Consider the following 18162-nt stretch of genomic DNA (forward strand, 5'->3'; position numbering starts at 1 on the left):
GGAGGGTGGGGGTGCGTTGATAGAGTGGGGGGGGGTTGATCGAGCGGGGAGGGTAGGAGGGGTGTTGATCGAGCGGGGAGGGTACGGGGGGGGGGGGGTTGATCGAGCGGGGAGGGTACGGGGGGGGGGTTGATCGAGCGGGGAGAGGGTGGGGGGGCGTTGATCGAGCGGGGAGGGTGTGGGTGGGGTTGATCGAGCGGGGAGGGTGTGGGTGGGTTGATCGAGCGGGGAGGGTGGGGGGGGGGGGTTGATCGAGCGGGGAGGGTGGGGGGGGGGTTGATCGAGCGGGGTGGGTAGGGTGGGGGGTTGATCGAGGGTGGGGGGGTTGATTGAGCGGGGAGGGTGGGGGGGGTTGATCGAGCGAGGTGGGTAGGGTGGGGGGTTGATCGAGCGGGGAGGGTGGGGGGGGGGGGGGTTGATCGAGCGGGGGGGGTTGATCGAGCGGGGAGGGTAGGGGGTGGTTGATCGAGCGGGGAGGATGGGGGGGGTGTTGACCGAGCGGAGAGGGTGGGGGGGTGGTTGATCGAGCGGGGAGAGTAGGGGGGGGGTTGATCGAGCGGGGAGGGTAGGGGGGTGTTGATCGAGCGGGGAGGATAGGGGGGGGTTGATCGAGCGGGTGGGTGGGGGGCTTGATCGAGCGGGGAGCGTGGGGGGGTTGATCGAGCGGGGAGGGTAGGATGGGGGATTGATCGAGCGGGGAGGGTGGGGGGGGGGTTGATCGAGGGTGGGGGGGGTTGATCGAACGGGGAGGATGGGGGGGTTGATCGAGCGGGGTGGGTAGGGTGGGCCGTTGATCGAGCGGGGAGGGCACGGGGGGGGGGTTGATCGAGCGGGGAGGGCACGGGGGGGGTTGATCGAGTGGGGAGGGTAGGGGATGGTTGATCGAGTGGGGAGGGTAGGGGGTGGTTGATCGAGCGGGGAGGGTAGGGGGTGGTTGATCGAGCGGGGAGGGTAGGGGATGGTTGATCGAGTGGGGAGGGTAGGGGGTGGTTGATCGAGCGGGGAGGGTAGGGGGTGGTTGATCGAGCGGGGAGGGTAGGGGGTGGTTGATCGAGCGGGGAGGGTAGGGAGGGGTTGATCGAGCGGGGAGGGTACGGGGGGGTTGATCGAGCGGGGAGGGTGGGGGGGCGTTGATCGAGCGGGGAGGGTACCGGGGGGGGGTTGATCGAGCGGGGAGGGTGTGGGTGGGGTTGATCGAGCGGGGAGGGTGGGGGGGCGTTGATCGAGCGGGGAGGGTGTGGGTGGGGTTGATTGATCGAGCGGGGGGGTGTTGATCGAGCGGGGAGGGTGGGGGTGCGTTGATAGAGTGGGGGGGGTTGATCGAGCGGGGAGGGTAGGAGGGGTGTTGATCGAGCGGGGAGGGTACGGGGGGGGGGGGTTGATCGAGCGGGGAGGGTGGGGGGGTCGGTTGATTGAGCGGGGAGGGTGGTGGGGGGTTGATCGAGCGGGGAGGGTGGGGGGGGGGTTGATCGAGCGGGGTGGATAGGGTGGGGGGTTGATCGAGGGTGGGGGGGTTGATCGAGCGGGGAGGGTGGGGGGGGGTTGATCGAGCGGGGTGGGTAGGGTGGGGGGTTGATCGAGCGGGGTGGGTAGGGTGGGGGGTTGATCGAGCGGGGAGGGTGGGGGGGGGGGGTTGATCGAGCGGGGAGGGTAGGGGGGGTTGATCGAGCGGGGAGGATAGGGGGGGGTTGATCGAGCGGGTGGGTGGGGGGCTTGATCGAGCGGGGAGCGTGGGGGGGTTGATCGAGCGGGGAGGGTAGGATGGGGGATTGATCGAGCGGGGAGGGTGGGTGGGGGTTGATCGAGGGTGGGGGGGGTTGATCGAACGGGGAGGATGGGGGGGTTGATCGAGCGGGGTGGGTAGGGTGGGCCGTTGATCGAGCGGGGAGGGCACGGGGGGGGGGTTGATCGAGCGGGGAGGGCACGGGGGGGGGTTGATCGAGTGGGGAGGGTAGGGGATGGTTGATCGAGTGGGGAGGGTAGGGGGTGGTTGATCGAGCGGGGAGGGTAGGGGGTGGTTGATCGAGCGGGGAGGGTAGGGGGTGGTTGATCGAGCGGGGAGGGTAGGGGGGGGTTGATCGAGCGGGGAGGGTACGGGGGGGGGTTGATCGAGCGGGGAGGGTGGGGGGCGTTGATCGAGCGGGGAGGGTGGGGGGGCGTTGATCGAGCGGGGAGGGTAGGGGGGGCGTTGATCGAGCGGGGAGGGTAGGGGGGGGTTGATCGAGCGGGGAGGGTGGGGGGGCGTTGATCGAGCGGGGAGGGTACGGGGGGGGGTTGATCGAGCGGGGAGGGTGTGGGTGGGGTTGATCGAGCGGGGAGGGTGGGGGGGCGTTGATCGAGCGGGGAGGGTGTGGGTGGGGTTGATTGATCGAGCGGGGGGGGTGTTGATCGAGCGGGGAGGGTGGGGGTGCGTTGATAGAGTGGGGGGGGGTTGATCGAGCGGGGAGGGTAGGAGGGGTGTTGATCGAGCGGGGAGGGTACGGGGGGGGGGTTGATCGAGCGGGGAGAGGGTGGGGGGGCGTTGATCGAGCGGGGAGGGTGTGGGTGGGGTTGATCGAGCGGGGAGGGTGTGGGTGGGGTTGATCGAGCGGGGAGGGTGGGGGGGGGGGGTTGATCGAGCGGGGAGGGTGGGGGGGGGTTGATCGAGCGGGGTGGGTAGGGTGGGGGGTTGATCGAGGGTGGGGGGGTTGATTGAGCGGGGAGGGTGGGGGGGGGTTGATCGAGCGAGGTGGGTAGGGTGGGGGGTTGATCGAGCGGGGAGGGTGGGGGGGGGGGGGGTTGATCGAGCGGGGGGGGGTTGATCGAGCGGGGAGGGTAGGGGGTGGTTGATCGAGCGGGGAGGATGGGGGGGGTGTTGACCGAGCGGAGAGGGTGGGGGGGTGGTTGATCGAGCGGGGAGAGTAGGGGGGGGGTTGATCGAGCGGGGAGGGTAGGGGGGGTGTTGATCGAGCGGGGAGGATAGGGGGGGGTTGATCGAGCGGGTGGGTGGGGGGCTTGATCGAGCGGGGAGCGTGGGGGGGGTTGATCGAGCGGGGAGGGTAGGATGGGGGATTGATCGAGCGGGGAGGGTGGGGGGGGGGTTGATCGAGGGTGGGGGGGGTTGATCGAACGGGGAGGATGGGGGGGTTGATCGAGCGGGGAGGGTGGGGGGGGCGGTTGATCGAGCGGGGAGGGTGGGGGGGGCGGTTGATCGAGCAGGGAGGGTGGGGGGGGTTGATCGAGCGGGGAGAGTAGGGGGGGGTTGATCGAGCGGGGAGGGTGGGGGGGGTTGATCGAGCGGGGATGGTGGGGGGGGGTTGATCGAGCGGGGAGGGTGGGGGGGGGGTTGATCGAGCGGGGAGGGTGGGGGGGTCGGTTGATTGAGCGGGGAGGGTGGTGGGGGGTTGATCGAGCGGGGAGGGTGGGGGGGGGGTTGATCGAGCGGGGTGGATAGGGTGGGGGGTTGATCGAGGGTGGGGGGGGTTGATCGAGCGGGGAGGGTGGGGGGGGGTTGATCGAGCGGGGTGGGTAGGGTGGGGGGTTGATCGAGCGGGGTGGGTAGGGTGGGGGGTTGATCGAGCGGGGAGGGTGGGGGGGGGGGTTGATCGAGCGGGGAGGGTAGGGGGGGTTGATCGAGCGGGGAGGATAGGGGGGGGTTGATCGAGCGGGTGGGTGGGGGGCTTGATCGAGCGGGGAGCGTGGGGGGGGTTGATCGAGCGGGGAGGGTAGGATGGGGGATTGATCGAGCGGGGAGGGTGGGGGGGGGTTGATCGAGGGTGGGGGGGGTTGATCGAACGGGGAGGATGGGGGGGTTGATCGAGCGGGGTGGGTAGGGTGGGCCGTTGATCGAGCGGGGAGGGCACGGGGGGGGGGTTGATCGAGCGGGGAGGGCACGGGGGGGGGTTGATCGAGTGGGGAGGGTAGGGGATGGTTGATCGAGTGGGGAGGGTAGGGGGTGGTTGATCGAGCGGGGAGGGTAGGGGGTGGTTGATCGAGCGGGGAGGGTAGGGGGTGGTTGATCGAGCGGGGAGGGTAGGGGGGGGTTGATCGAGCGGGGAGGGTACGGGGGGGGGTTGATCGAGCGGGGAGGGTGGGGGGGCGTTGATCGAGCGGGGAGGGTGGGGGGGCGTTGATCGAGCGGGGAGGGTAGGGGGGGCGTTGATCGAGCGGGGAGGGTAGGGGGGGGGTTGATCGAGCGGGGAGGGTGGGGGGGCGTTGATCGAGCGGGGAGGGTACGGGGGGGGGTTGATCGAGCGGGGAGGGTGTGGGTGGGGTTGATCGAGCGGGGAGGGTGGGGGGGCGTTGATCGAGCGGGGAGGGTGTGGGTGGGGTTGATTGATCGAGCGGGGGGGGTGTTGATCGAGCGGGGAGGGTGGGGGTGCGTTGATAGAGTGGGGGGGGGTTGATCGAGCGGGGAGGGTAGGAGGGGTGTTGATCGAGCGGGGAGGGTACGGGGGGGGGGGTTGATCGAGCGGGGAGAGGGTGGGGGGGCGTTGATCGAGCGGGGAGGGTGTGGGTGGGGTTGATCGAGCGGGGAGGGTGTGGGTGGGGTTGATCGAGCGGGGAGGGTGGGGGGGGGGGGTTGATCGAGCGGGGAGGGTGGGGGGGGGGTTGATCGAGCGGGGTGGGTAGGGTGGGGGGTTGATCGAGGGTGGGGGGGTTGATTGAGCGGGGAGGGTGGGGGGGGGTTGATCGAGCGAGGTGGGTAGGGTGGGGGGTTGATCGAGCGGGGAGGGTGGGGGGGGGGGGGGTTGATCGAGCGGGGGGGGGTTGATCGAGCGGGGAGGGTAGGGGGTGGTTGATCGAGCGGGGAGGATGGGGGGGGTGTTGACCGAGCGGAGAGGGTGGGGGGGTGGTTGATCGAGCGGGGAGAGTAGGGGGGGGGTTGATCGAGCGGGGAGGGTAGGGGGGTGTTGATCGAGCGGGGAGGATAGGGGGGGGTTGATCGAGCGGGTGGGTGGGGGGCTTGATCGAGCGGGGAGCGTGGGGGGGGTTGATCGAGCGGGGAGGGTAGGATGGGGGATTGATCGAGCGGGGAGGGTGGGGGGGGGGTTGATCGAGGGTGGGGGGGGTTGATCGAACGGGGAGGATGGGGGGGTTGATCGAGCGGGGTGGGTAGGGTGGGCCGTTGATCGAGCGGGGAGGGCACGGGGGGGGGGTTGATCGAGCGGGGAGGGCACGGGGGGGGGTTGATCGAGTGGGGAGGGTAGGGGATGGTTGATCGAGTGGGGAGGGTAGGGGGTGGTTGATCGAGCGGGGAGGGTAGGGGGTGGTTGATCGAGCGGGGAGGGTAGGGGATGGTTGATCGAGTGGGGAGGGTAGGGGGTGGTTGATCGAGCGGGGAGGGTAGGGGGTGGTTGATCGAGCGGGGAGGGTAGGGGGTGGTTGATCGAGCGGGGAGGGTAGGGAGGGGTTGATCGAGCGGGGAGGGTACGGGGGGGGTTGATCGAGCGGGGAGGGTGGGGGGGCGTTGATCGAGCGGGGAGGGTACCGGGGGGGGGTTGATCGAGCGGGGAGGGTGTGGGTGGGGTTGATCGAGCGGGGAGGGTGGGGGGGCGTTGATCGAGCGGGGAGGGTGTGGGTGGGGTTGATTGATCGAGCGGGGGGGGTGTTGATCGAGCGGGGAGGGTGGGGGTGCGTTGATAGAGTGGGGGGGGTTGATCGAGCGGGGAGGGTAGGAGGGGTGTTGATCGAGCGGGGAGGGTACGGGGGGGGGGGGTTGATCGAGCGGGGAGGGTGGGGGGGTCGGTTGATTGAGCGGGGAGGGTGGTGGGGGGTTGATCGAGCGGGGAGGGTGGGGGGAGGGTTGATCGAGCGGGGTGGATAGGGTGGGGGGTTGATCGAGGGTGGGGGGGGTTGATCGAGCGGGGAGGGTGGGGGGGGGTTGATCGAGCGGGGTGGGTAGGGTGGGGGGTTGATCGAGCGGGGTGGGTAGGGTGGGGGGTTGATCGAGCGGGGAGGGTGGGGGGGGGGGGTTGATCGAGCGGGGAGGGTAGGGGGGGTTGATCGAGCGGGGAGGATAGGGGGGGGTTGATCGAGCGGGTGGGTGGGGGGCTTGATCGAGCGGGGAGCGTGGGGGGGGTTGATCGAGCGGGGAGGGTAGGATGGGGGATTGATCGAGCGGGGAGGGTGGGGGGGGGTTGATCGAGGGTGGGGGGGGTTGATCGAACGGGGAGGATGGGGGGGTTGATCGAGCGGGGTGGGTAGGGTGGGCCGTTGATCGAGCGGGGAGGGCACGGGGGGGGGGTTGATCGAGCGGGGAGGGCACGGGGGGGGGTTGATCGAGTGGGGAGGGTAGGGGATGGTTGATCGAGTGGGGAGGGTAGGGGGTGGTTGATCGAGCGGGGAGGGTAGGGGGTGGTTGATCGAGCGGGGAGGGTAGGGGGTGGTTGATCGAGCGGGGAGGGTAGGGGGGGGTTGATCGAGCGGGGAGGGTACGGGGGGGGTTGATCGAGCGGGGAGGGTGGGGGGGCGTTGATCGAGCGGGGAGGGTGGGGGGGCGTTGATCGAGCGGGGAGGGTAGGGGGGGCGTTGATCGAGCGGGGAGGGTAGGGGGGGGGTTGATCGAGCGGGGAGGGTGGGGGGGCGTTGATCGAGCGGGGAGGGTACGGGGGGGGGTTGATCGAGCGGGGAGGGTGTGGGTGGGGTTGATCGAGCGGGGAGGGTGGGGGGGCGTTGATCGAGCGGGGAGGGTGTGGGTGGGGTTGATTGATCGAGCGGGGGGGGTGTTGATCGAGCGGGGAGGGTGGGGGTGCGTTGATAGAGTGGGGGGGGGTTGATCGAGCGGGGAGGGTAGGAGGGGTGTTGATCGAGCGGGGAGGGTACGGGGGGGGGGGTTGATCGAGCGGGGAGAGGGTGGGGGGGCGTTGATCGAGCGGGGAGGGTGTGGGTGGGGTTGATCGAGCGGGGAGGGTGTGGGTGGGGTTGATCGAGCGGGGAGGGTGGGGGGGGGGGGTTGATCGAGCGGGGAGGGTGGGGGGGGGGTTGATCGAGCGGGGTGGGTAGGGTGGGGGGTTGATCGAGGGTGGGGGGGTTGATTGAGCGGGGAGGGTGGGGGGGGGTTGATCGAGCGAGGTGGGTAGGGTGGGGGGTTGATCGAGCGGGGAGGGTGGGGGGGGGGGGGTTGATCGAGCGGGGGGGGGTTGATCGAGCGGGGAGGGTAGGGGGTGGTTGATCGAGCGGGGAGGATGGGGGGGGTGTTGACCGAGCGGAGAGGGTGGGGGGGTGGTTGATCGAGCGGGGAGAGTAGGGGGGGGGTTGATCGAGCGGGGAGGGTAGGGGGGTGTTGATCGAGCGGGGAGGATAGGGGGGGGTTGATCGAGCGGGTGGGTGGGGGGCTTGATCGAGCGGGGAGCGTGGGGGGGGTTGATCGAGCGGGGAGGGTAGGATGGGGGATTGATCGAGCGGGGAGGGTGGGGGGGGGGTTGATCGAGGGTGGGGGGGGTTGATCGAACGGGGAGGATGGGGGGGTTGATCGAGCGGGGTGGGTAGGGTGGGCCGTTGATCGAGCGGGGAGGGCACGGGGGGGGGGTTGATCGAGCGGGGAGGGCACGGGGGGGGGTTGATCGAGTGGGGAGGGTAGGGGATGGTTGATCGAGTGGGGAGGGTAGGGGGTGGTTGATCGAGCGGGGAGGGTAGGGGGTGGTTGATCGAGCGGGGAGGGTAGGGGATGGTTGATCGAGTGGGGAGGGTAGGGGGTGGTTGATCGAGCGGGGAGGGTAGGGGGTGGTTGATCGAGCGGGGAGGGTAGGGGGTGGTTGATCGAGCGGGGAGGGTAGGGAGGGGTTGATCGAGCGGGGAGGGTACGGGGGGGGTTGATCGAGCGGGGAGGGTGGGGGGGCGTTGATCGAGCGGGGAGGGTACCGGGGGGGGGTTGATCGAGCGGGGAGGGTGTGGGTGGGGTTGATCGAGCGGGGAGGGTGGGGGGGCGTTGATCGAGCGGGGAGGGTGTGGGTGGGGTTGATTGATCGAGCGGGGGGGGTGTTGATCGAGCGGGGAGGGTGGGGGTGCGTTGATAGAGTGGGGGGGGTTGATCGAGCGGGGAGGGTAGGAGGGGTGTTGATCGAGCGGGGAGGGTACGGGGGGGGGGGGTTGATCGAGCGGGGAGGGTGTGGGTGGGGTTGATCGAGCGGGGAGGGTGGGGGGGCGTTGATCGAGCGGGGAGGGTGTGGGTGGGGTTGATCGAGCGGGGAGGGTGTGGGTGGGGTCGATCGAGCGGGGAGGGTGGGGGGGCGTTGATCGAGCGGGGAGGGTGGGGGGGGGGTTGATCGAGCGGGGAGGGTGGGGGGGCGTTGATCGAGCGGGGAGGGTGGGGGGGCGTTGATCGAACGGGGAGGGTGGGGGGGGTTGATTGATCGAGCGGGGAGGGTAGGGGGGGTGTTGATCGAGCGGGGAGGGTGGGGGTGCGTTGATCGAGCGGGGAGAGTGGGGGTGCGTTGATCGAGCGGGGAGAGTGGGGGGGGGTTGATCGAGCGGGGAGGGTAGGAGGGGTGTTGATCGAGCGGGGAGGGTACGGGGGGGGGTTGATCGAGCGGGGAGGGTGGGGGGGCGTTGATTGATTGAGCGGGGAGGGTGGGGGTGTGTTGATCGAGCGGGGAGAGTGGGCGGGGGTTGATCGAGCGGGGAGGGTAGGAGGGGTGTTGATCGAGCGGGGAGGGTGTGGGTGGGGTTGATTGATCGAGCGGGGGGGGTGTTGATCGAGCGGGGAGGGTGGGGGTGCGTTGATAGAGTGGGGGGGGGTTGATCGAGCGGGGAGGGTAGGAGGGGTGTTGATCGAGCGGGGAGGGTACGGGGGGGGGGTTGATCGAGCGGGGAGAGGGTGGGGGGGCGTTGATCGAGCGGGGAGGGTGTGGGTGGGGTTGATCGAGCGGGGAGGGTGTGGGTGGGGTTGATCGAGCGGGGAGGGTGGGGGGGGGGGTTGATCGAGCGGGGAGGGTGGGGGGGGGGTTGATCGAGCGGGGTGGGTAGGGTGGGGGGTTGATCGAGGGTGGGGGGGTTGATTGAGCGGGGAGGGTGGGGGGGGGTTGATCGAGCGAGGTGGGTAGGGTGGGGGGTTGATCGAGCGGGGAGGGTGGGGGGGGGGGGGGTTGATCGAGCGGGGGGGGGTTGATCGAGCGGGGAGGGTAGGGGGTGGTTGATCGAGCGGGGAGGATGGGGGGGGTGTTGACCGAGCGGAGAGGGTGGGGGGGTGGTTGATCGAGCGGGGAGAGTAGGGGGGGGGTTGATCGAGCGGGGAGGGTAGGGGGGTGTTGATCGAGCGGGGAGGATAGGGGGGGGTTGATCGAGCGGGTGGGTGGGGGGCTTGATCGAGCGGGGAGCGTGGGGGGGGTTGATCGAGCGGGGAGGGTAGGATGGGGGATTGATCGAGCGGGGAGGGTGGGGGGGGGGTTGATCGAGGGTGGGGGGGGTTGATCGAACGGGGAGGATGGGGGGGTTGATCGAGCGGGGTGGGTAGGGTGGGCCGTTGATCGAGCGGGGAGGGCACGGGGGGGGGGTTGATCGAGCGGGGAGGGCACGGGGGGGGGTTGATCGAGTGGGGAGGGTAGGGGATGGTTGATCGAGTGGGGAGGGTAGGGGGTGGTTGATCGAGCGGGGAGGGTAGGGGGTGGTTGATCGAGCGGGGAGGGTAGGGGGTGGTTGATCGAGCGGGGAGGGTAGGGAGGGGTTGATCGAGCGGGGAGGGTACGGGGGGGGTTGATCGAGCGGGGAGGGTGGGGGGGCGTTGATCGAGCGGGGAGGGTACCGGGGGGGGGTTGATCGAGCGGGGAGGGTGTGGGTGGGGTTGATCGAGCGGGGAGGGTGGGGGGGCGTTGATCGAGCGGGGAGGGTGTGGGTGGGGTTGATTGATCGAGCGGGGGGGGTGTTGATCGAGCGGGGAGGGTGGGGGTGCGTTGATAGAGTGGGGGGGGGTTGATCGAGCGGGGAGGGTAGGAGGGGTGTTGATCGAGCGGGGAGGGTACGGGGGGGGGGGGTTGATCGAGCGGGGAGGGTGTGGGTGGGGTTGATCGAGCGGGGAGGGTGGGGGGGCGTTGATCGAGCGGGGAGGGTGTGGGTGGGGTTGATCGAGCGGGGAGGGTGTGGGTGGGGTCGATCGAGCGGGGAGGGTGGGGGGGCGTTGATCGAGCGGGGAGGGTGGGGGGGGGGTTGATCGAGCGGGGAGGGTGGGGGGGCGTTGATCGAGCGGGGAGGGTGGGGGGGCGTTGATCGAACGGGGAGGGTGGGGGGGGTTGATTGATCGAGCGGGGAGGGTAGGGGGGGTGTTGATCGAGCGGGGAGGGTGTGGGTGGGGTTGATCGAGCGGGGAGGGTGTGGGTGGGGTCGATCGAGCGGGGAGGGTGGGGGGGCGTTGATCGAGCGGGGAGGGTGGGGGGGGGGTTGATCGAGCGGGGAGGGTGGGGGGGCGTTGATCGAGCGGGGAGGGTGGGGGGGCGTTGATCGAACGGGGAGGGTGGGGGGGGTTGATTGATCGAGCGGGGAGGGTAGGGGGGGTGTTGATCGAGCGGGGAGGGTGGGGGTGCGTTGATCGAGCGGGGAGAGTGGGGGTGCGTTGATCGAGCGGGGAGAGTGGGGGGGGGTTGATCGAGCGGGGAGGGTAGGAGGGGTGTTGATCGAGCGGGGAGGGTACGGGGGGGGGTTGATCGAGCGGGGAGGGTGGGGGGGCGTTGATTGATTGAGCGGGGAGGGTGGGGGTGTGTTGATCGAGCGGGGAGAGTGGGCGGGGGTTGATCGAGCGGGGAGGGTAGGAGGGGTGTTGATCGAGCGGGGAGGGTGGGGGGGCGTTGATCGAGCGGGGAGGGTGGGGGGGGGTTGATCGAGCGGGGAGGGTGGGGGGGCGTTGATCGAGAGGGGAGGGTAGGGGGCGATTTTCGGAGGGACGTGCGATGATCGAACACTGAGGTGGGGGGGGAGAGACGATGACTGGGGGCGGTGCCTGCCCATGACACTCGTACTCAGCAAGCTGTATGTCTTTTTCAGTACATCGCGGTGCACATCGTGCCGGACCAGATGATGCACTTCGGCGGTTCCACCGAGCCCTGTGCCCTCTGCCATCTCTCCAGCATTGGCAAAATCGGCAGCAAGCCTAACAAAACCTACACCAAAGTGCTGTTTGACCTGGTCAACAAGCACCTGCACATTTCTCCAGACAGGTACGGCTGGGCGATTGGGCGGTGTGTGTGTGGGGGGTGAGGGGGTTCAAGCCCCCAGCACTGAGGGCTCACTCTGCAGGTTTGGTGGTCAGAGACTCGGCCCAGCTCTCCAGACCCCCACTGACTATCCGGACGTTCTCCGAGCTTCCACTGCCCTAAATCTGATGCTTTTGCTGCAGTTAATCCGTGAGAAGAATTGCCCAAAAGCTGTCAATTAAAGCTTGTAAAACTGGGGCGAGGCTTCGCGGAGAGGGCTTGAGGGGCGTGGATAGGTGACACAGAACACTCTCAGACACGCCTCGAGTAACCCACGCCCGAGGGGGGTGATCACAGAGCCAGGACCCTGCAGTGACGGAGATGATCAAAGGGTTTGATAGTGTAGGTGGAGAGAAACTGTTCCTCTCTCGGCTGTTTATGGACCATGGTTTCAGATGTTGCCTGGGTGTAAAGTCAGTGAGGAGTCTTTGCCGTTGAACATTAACGGTTGAGTGAGTTTGGAAACACTGATTCGAAGAGAGGCTGTCCTGTGAACTGGGCTCACTTTAGTCAGAGTTACAGTACCGGGCCCACTTTAGTCAGAGTTACAGAACCGGGCACACTTTAGTCAGAGTTACAGAACCGGGCCCAATTTAGTCAGAGAGAGCGAGCCGGGCTCACTGGTCAGAGAGAGAGAGCCGGGCTCACTTTGGTCAGAGAGGGAGAGCCGGGCTCACTTTGGTCAGAGAGGGCGAGCCGGGCTCACTTTGGTCAGAGAGAGAGAGCCGGGCTCACTTTGGTCAGAGAGAGAGAGCCGGGCTCACTTTGGTCAGAGAGGGTGAGCCGGGCTCACTTTGGTCAGAGTGAGAGTCGGGCCTGTGAATTGGTTCCTTCCTGACGGTTTTACCTTCTGTTGTTTCACAGGATGTACATCGTCTTCCAAGATCTGGAGGCTGCTAATGTTGGCTGGAATAGCAACACCTTTGGTTAGGTTCGGATCCAGAACATTCCGGAATGCTCCCTGTAGTAAACTTGTGTTTTGTTTGTTCATCAGTAATAATAGAGGCCAGTGGGCCAGAAAGAGGATTCCTGAAATCATGTGTCTTACTAGTTTAACAATAAAGTAGATGCAAAAATTGTCTGTGTGTTTGTCACAGTCTCTTTGAAGTATGTGTGTTTATTACCAGAGTTACTGTGTGGCTATTAATGTATATTTACAGTATATCTTGTGTTAAGGTTCTATTACTGTGTGTATGTTACATGTGTGTTTTAATGTAAATGTGTTTACAGTACGTGTGAGAGACTATTACTGTGCATGATTATTGCAGGGTGTGTATATTACTCTGTATATTACTGCGTGTATATTATGCTGTGTGTATGTATATTACCCTGCAAGTATACTAGTGTGTACTACTGTTTGTATGTGTGTGTTCCTGTGTGTGTATATTGTGTGTGAATATTAATGTGTATTTTTGTGTATATTACTGTGTGTATTACTCTGTTCCCGTGTGTGTGTATGTATATTAGTGTGTATTTGTGTGTGTATATTACTGTGTGTTCCTGTGTGTGTATTAGTGTGTGTTCCTGTGTGTATATTAGTGTGAGTTCCTGTGTGTGTGTATATTAGTGTGTGTTCCTGTTTGTGTGTATATTAGCGTGTGTTCCTGTGTGTGTATATTAGTGAGTTCCTGTGTGTGTGTATATTAGTGTGTTCCTGTGTGTGTGTGTGTATTAGTGTGTGTTCCTGTGTGTATTAGTGTGTGTTCCTGTGTGTGTGTGTGTTCCTGTGTGTGTATTAGTGTGTTCCTGTGTGTGTGTATTAGTGTTCCTGTGTGTGTGTGTGTGTGTGTGTGTTTGTGTGTGTGTATATTAGTGTGTGTGTGTGTATATTAGTGTGTGTGTGTATTAATGTGTGTTCCAGTGTGTGTGTGTGTGTGTATTAATGTGTTCCTGTGTGTGTGTGTATATTAGTGTGTGTGTGTACTAATGTGTTCCAGTGTGTATGTGTGTATTAATGTGTTCCAGTGTGTGTGTATTAATGTGTTCCAGTGTGTGTGTATTAATGTGTTCCAGTGTGTGTGTGTGTATTAATGTGTTCCAGTGTGTGTGTGTGTATTAATGTGTTCCAGTGTGTGTGTGTGTGTGTGTATTAATGTGTTCCAGTGTGTGTGTGTGTGTATTAATGTGTTCCAGTGTGTGTGTGTGTATTAATGTGTTCCAGTGTGTGTGTGTGTATTAATGTGTTCCAGTGTGTGTGTGTGTATTAATGTGTTCCTGTGTGTGTGTGTATATTAGTGTGTGTGTGTATTAATGTGTTCCAGTGTGTGTGTGTGTATTAATGTGTTCCAGTGTGTGTGTGTGTATTAATGTGTTCCAGTGTGTGTGTGTGTATTAATGTGTTCCAGTGTGTGTGTGTGTATTAATGTGTTCCTGTGTGTGTGTGTATATTAATTTGTGTTCCCGTGTGTGTGTGTGTGTGTGTATGTTAATGTTTGTTCCTGTGTGTGTGTGTGCGTGTGTATATTAGTGTGTATTCCTGTGTGTGTGCGTATTACTGTGTGCATCACAAATGAGCGAACAGGCACACAAAAGGCCAACACAATTGCTACACTGCTGCCCACTAAAACCGGCAACTTGTGTCACCTGAAACTCATGATCAGAAAGCTGGGCTAAACGCTCCCACCGACGTCAATCTGCGACCTCTGCCTGGAGGCAGGCTGGGTGAGGGGGGTGGAGACTATTCTACAGAGTGGGGGAAGGGGAAACTCCAAGAACAGACACACTCATCAACAGAGGTCATTGCAACAACATCATGTATAATGTTTCAGTGCAGAAGAGATGTGGTGTGATGTATTGGAGGGCGAATTCATCCGTCTCCTTCAGAAAACTTACTGTAATTATATAGGGCCTTGGTGGGACTACACCCTGGAGTACTGTCAGTTTTGGTCTCCTTACCTCAGGAAGATTATACTTGTGCAACGAAGGTTCATCAGACTGATTCCTGAGATGGGGGGATTGTCCTATGAGGAGAGATTGAGCAGACTAGGCTGATATTCTCCAGAGTTTAGAAGAATGAGAGGTGATCTCATTAAAACATACCAAATTCTTACTGGGCTTGACAGGGTAGATGCAGGGAGGATGTTTCCTCTGGTTGGGGAGTCTAGAACCCGGGGTCATAGTTTCAGAATCAAAGGTCGGCCATTTAGGACTGAGTTGAGAACTTTCTTCACTCAGAGGGTGGTGAATCTTTGGAATTCTCTGCACCAGAGGGCTGAGGAGGCTGGGTCATTGAGTATATTCAAGACAGAGATCAATAGATTTCTGGAATCAAAGGATATGGGGATAGTGCAGGAGAGTGGAGTTGAGGTAGATTATTGAATGGCGGAGCAGACTCGAAGGGCTGAATGGCCTTCTGCTCCTAATTCTTATGTTCTTATGTACTCTTGGGCCAATGGGCAGTGGACATGTTTTCTTGCATTGTACAGTCAGCATTGGGCACATTACACCTTACATTGTACAGTCAGTATTGGGCACATTACACCTAAATGATACAATTAAAAGAAAGAATCCAATGCTGATATCTTCAGATCGGCAACTCTGAACGTATTCATGGAGGTTTCATCACAGGACCTTGACCTCCAGCCATCGTGCCTGGTCCACGTTGTTCTCGATCTCCAATGTTTTTTTTATCATATATAAAAGTGTTCGATGAAAATGAAAAACATAGAAAATAGAAGCCGTAGTAGGCCATTCAGCCCTTCGAGTCTGCACCGCCATTCAATATGATCATGGCTGATCCTCTATCTCAACACCATATTCCTCCTTTTTCCTTTTTCCCCATTCCCCTTGATGCCTTTTGTTTCTAGAAATCTCTTATCTCCCTCTTAAATATATTCAGTGACTTGGCCTCCACAGCCTTCTGTGGTAAAGAATTCCACAGGTTCACCACCCTCTTAGTGAAAAAATAGTGAAAAAGACGCATTATTTTATAATGCCCTGTGATTTTTCTCTCCAGTTGCTTGCAGCCATGTCCCAAGAGATAAATATTTAATTCTTGGGGACTCCAGGACAGTCCTGGAGGTTCCTGAATTTAATTCAGAATCGTTTTGCCTCAGAAATGAGTGTACTACCAACTGAGCCAGAGCTGGACATTGAATGGGAAAACGGACCCCAGCACACCATGAGTGGTGCTGAAGCAGCTAAGAAGGAGACTGGAAGAGACCGAGGAGTCTTATTAGACTTGAAGCTAATCATGTCCAACCGATGCCAACAACACGTTGAACTATAGAAAGCAAAACAGTAGAATGTAAGTCCGAGGATGTATAGTAGTGTGGTTGGACCACAGCTTGAACACCGTGTCCAGTTCTGGTCACCAGGACACAAGGCAGTCAGCCAAGTGCTTTGAGACAGTGTAAGTGAAGAGCCACCTGGCTGATCCCTGGGGTTTGAGGTCTGAGGAAAGACGGGAGGAACTTGGGCTTTTCAGCCTGTAAAGGGGGTTCCGAGAGGTGGTCACCTAGATGAGAGGCAGACAAGATATTGAAGGGAAGGGAAAAGGTCCCTTCAGGGCAAGATTAGCTTCAAGTCTAGCTTCCAGTGAAAAAGAAGGGCGGTAAGAGAAGGGATAACCAGCCGTGGATAACCAAGGAAATAAAGGAGAGTATCAAATTAAAAACCAATGCGTATAAGGTGGCCAAGGTTAGTGGGAAAATAGAAGATTGGGAAAATTTTAAACGACAGCAAAGAATGACTAAGAAAGCAATAAAGAAAGGAAAGGTAGATTACGAAGGTAAACTTGCGCAAAACATAAAAACGGATAGTAAAAGCTTTTACAGATATATAAAACGGAAAAGAGTGACTAAAGTAAATGTTGGTCCCTTAGAAGATGAGAAGGGGGATTTAATAATGGGAAATGTGGAAATGGTTGAGACCTTAAACAATTATTTTGCTTCGGTCTTCACAGTGGAAAACACAAAAACCATGCCAAAAATTGCTAGTCACAGGAATGTGGGAAGGGAGGACCTTGAGACAATCACTATCACTAGGGTGGTAGTGCTGGACAGGCTAATGGGACTCAAGGTAGTCAAGTCCCCTGGTCCTGATGAAATGCATCCCAGGGTATTAAAAGAGATGGCGGAAGTTATAGCAGATGCATTTGTTATAATCTACCAAAAGTCTCTGGACTCTGGGGAGGTACCAGCGGATTGGAAAGCAGCTAATGTAACGCCTCTGTTTAAAAAAGGGGGCAGACAAAAGGCAGGTAACTATAGGCCGGTTAGTTTAACATCTGTAGTGGGGAAAATGCTTGAAACTATCATTAAGGAAGAAATAGCGGGACATCGAGATAGGAATAGTGCAATCAAGCAGACGCAGCATGGATTCATGAAGGGGAAATCATGTTTAACTAATTTACTGGAATTCTTTGAGGATATAACGAGCATGGTGGATAGAGGTGTACCGATGGATGTGGTGTATTTAGATTTTCAAAAGGCATTCGATAAGGTGCCACACAAAAGGTTACTGCAGAAGATAAGGGTACGCGGAGTCAGAGGAAATGTATTAGTATGGATAGAGAATTGGCTGGCGAACAGAAAGCAGAGAGTCGGGATAAATGGGTCCTTTTCGGGTTGGAAATCAGTGATTAGTGGTGTGCCATAGGGATCGGTGCTGGGACCACAACTGTTTACAATATACATAGATGACCTGGAAGAGGGGACAGAGTGTAGTGTAACAAAATTTGCAGATGACACAAAGATTAGTGGGAAAGCGGGTTGTGTAGAGGACACAGAAAGGCTGCGAAGAGATTTAGATAGGTTAAGCGAATGGGCTAAGGTTTGGCAGATGTATTACAATGTCGGAAAGTGTGAGGTCATCCACCTTGGGGAAAAAAAACAGTAAAAGGGAATATTATTTGAATGGGGAGAAATTACAACATGCTGCGGTGCAGAGGGACCTGGGGGTCCTTGTGCATGAATCCCAAAAAGTTAGTTTGCAGGTGCAGCAGGTAATCAGGAAGGCGAATGGAATGTTGGCCTTCATTGCGAGAGGGATGGAGTACAAAAGCAGGGAGGTCCTGCTCAAATTGTACAGGGTATTGGTGAGGCCACACCTGGAGCACCTGGAGTGCAGTTTTGGTCACCTTACTTAAGGAAGGATATACTAGCTTTTGAGGGGGTACAGAGACGATTCACGAGGCTGATTCCGGAGATGAGGGGGTTACCTTATGATGATAGATTGAGTAGACTGGGTCTTTACTCGTTGGAGTTCAGAAGGATGAGGGGTGATCTTATAGAAACATTCAAAATAATGAAAGGGATAGACAAGATAGAGGCAGAGAGATTGTTTCCACTGGTCGGGGAGACTAGAACTAGGGCGCACAACCTCAAAATACGGGGGAGCCAATTTAAAACCGAGTTGAGAAGGAATTTCTTCTCCCAGAGGGTTGTGAATCTGTGGAATTCTCTGCCCAAGGAAGCAGTCGAGGCTAGCTCATTGAATGTATTCAAGTCACAGATAGATAGATTTTTAACCAATAAGGGAATTAAGGGTTACGGGGAGCGGGTGGGTAAGTGGAGCTAAGTCCACGGCCAGATCAGCCATGATCTTGTTGAATGGCGGAGCAGGCTCAAGGGGCTAGATGGCCTACTCCTGTTCCTAATTCTTATGTTCTTATGTAGGTCAATCTGAAATATTACTTTAAATTCAATGGTGAGGGAAGGACAAAGGGATGCAAGCTCAAACTAGGAGACGGTAAATTCAGGAGTGATGTTGCGAAGATCTCCACACACACACTCAGCAATACATGGAATGGACTCTGGGATAAAGTGGTACAAGTGAAAACCCTGGAACCATTGCAGAACCATTTGGGTCCTGTAATGTGGGACTGGTGGGTGGATTAGGATGGGCTGAATGGCCTTCCCCATCCATTATGATTGTGATCCTTGCAGACTGGCGCATGCTCGGAAACAGCCTCCACGTTATCAATTGTGTCAATATTTCCTTTTGCCTCTTGCCCTGAAATGCCCATTTTAAAATGTCTGCTGAATTTCCTGTGTTTTTG

At 60.2% G+C, this 18162-nt stretch overlaps 1 protein-coding gene across 1 annotated transcript in view; it reads left to right on the top strand.

Annotated features, from left to right (window-relative positions):
- LOC139268222 (macrophage migration inhibitory factor-like) overlaps positions 1 to 12241 on the top strand; it is a 14990-nt gene extending 2749 nt beyond the window's left edge. Inside the window, exons 2-3 of the mRNA XM_070886273.1 lie at positions 10954 to 11126; positions 12027 to 12241. Of these exons, the coding sequence (XP_070742374.1) occupies positions 10954 to 11126; positions 12027 to 12093 (240 nt within the window). The 3' untranslated portion in view covers positions 12094 to 12241. The remainder of the gene's footprint in view (positions 1 to 10953; positions 11127 to 12026) is intronic.
- Positions 12242 to 18162: the final 5921 nt, after the last annotated feature.

This window comes from Pristiophorus japonicus, chromosome 8, assembly GCF_044704955.1.
Source record: "Pristiophorus japonicus isolate sPriJap1 chromosome 8, sPriJap1.hap1, whole genome shotgun sequence".
Taxonomy (NCBI): domain Eukaryota; kingdom Metazoa; phylum Chordata; class Chondrichthyes; family Pristiophoridae; genus Pristiophorus; species Pristiophorus japonicus.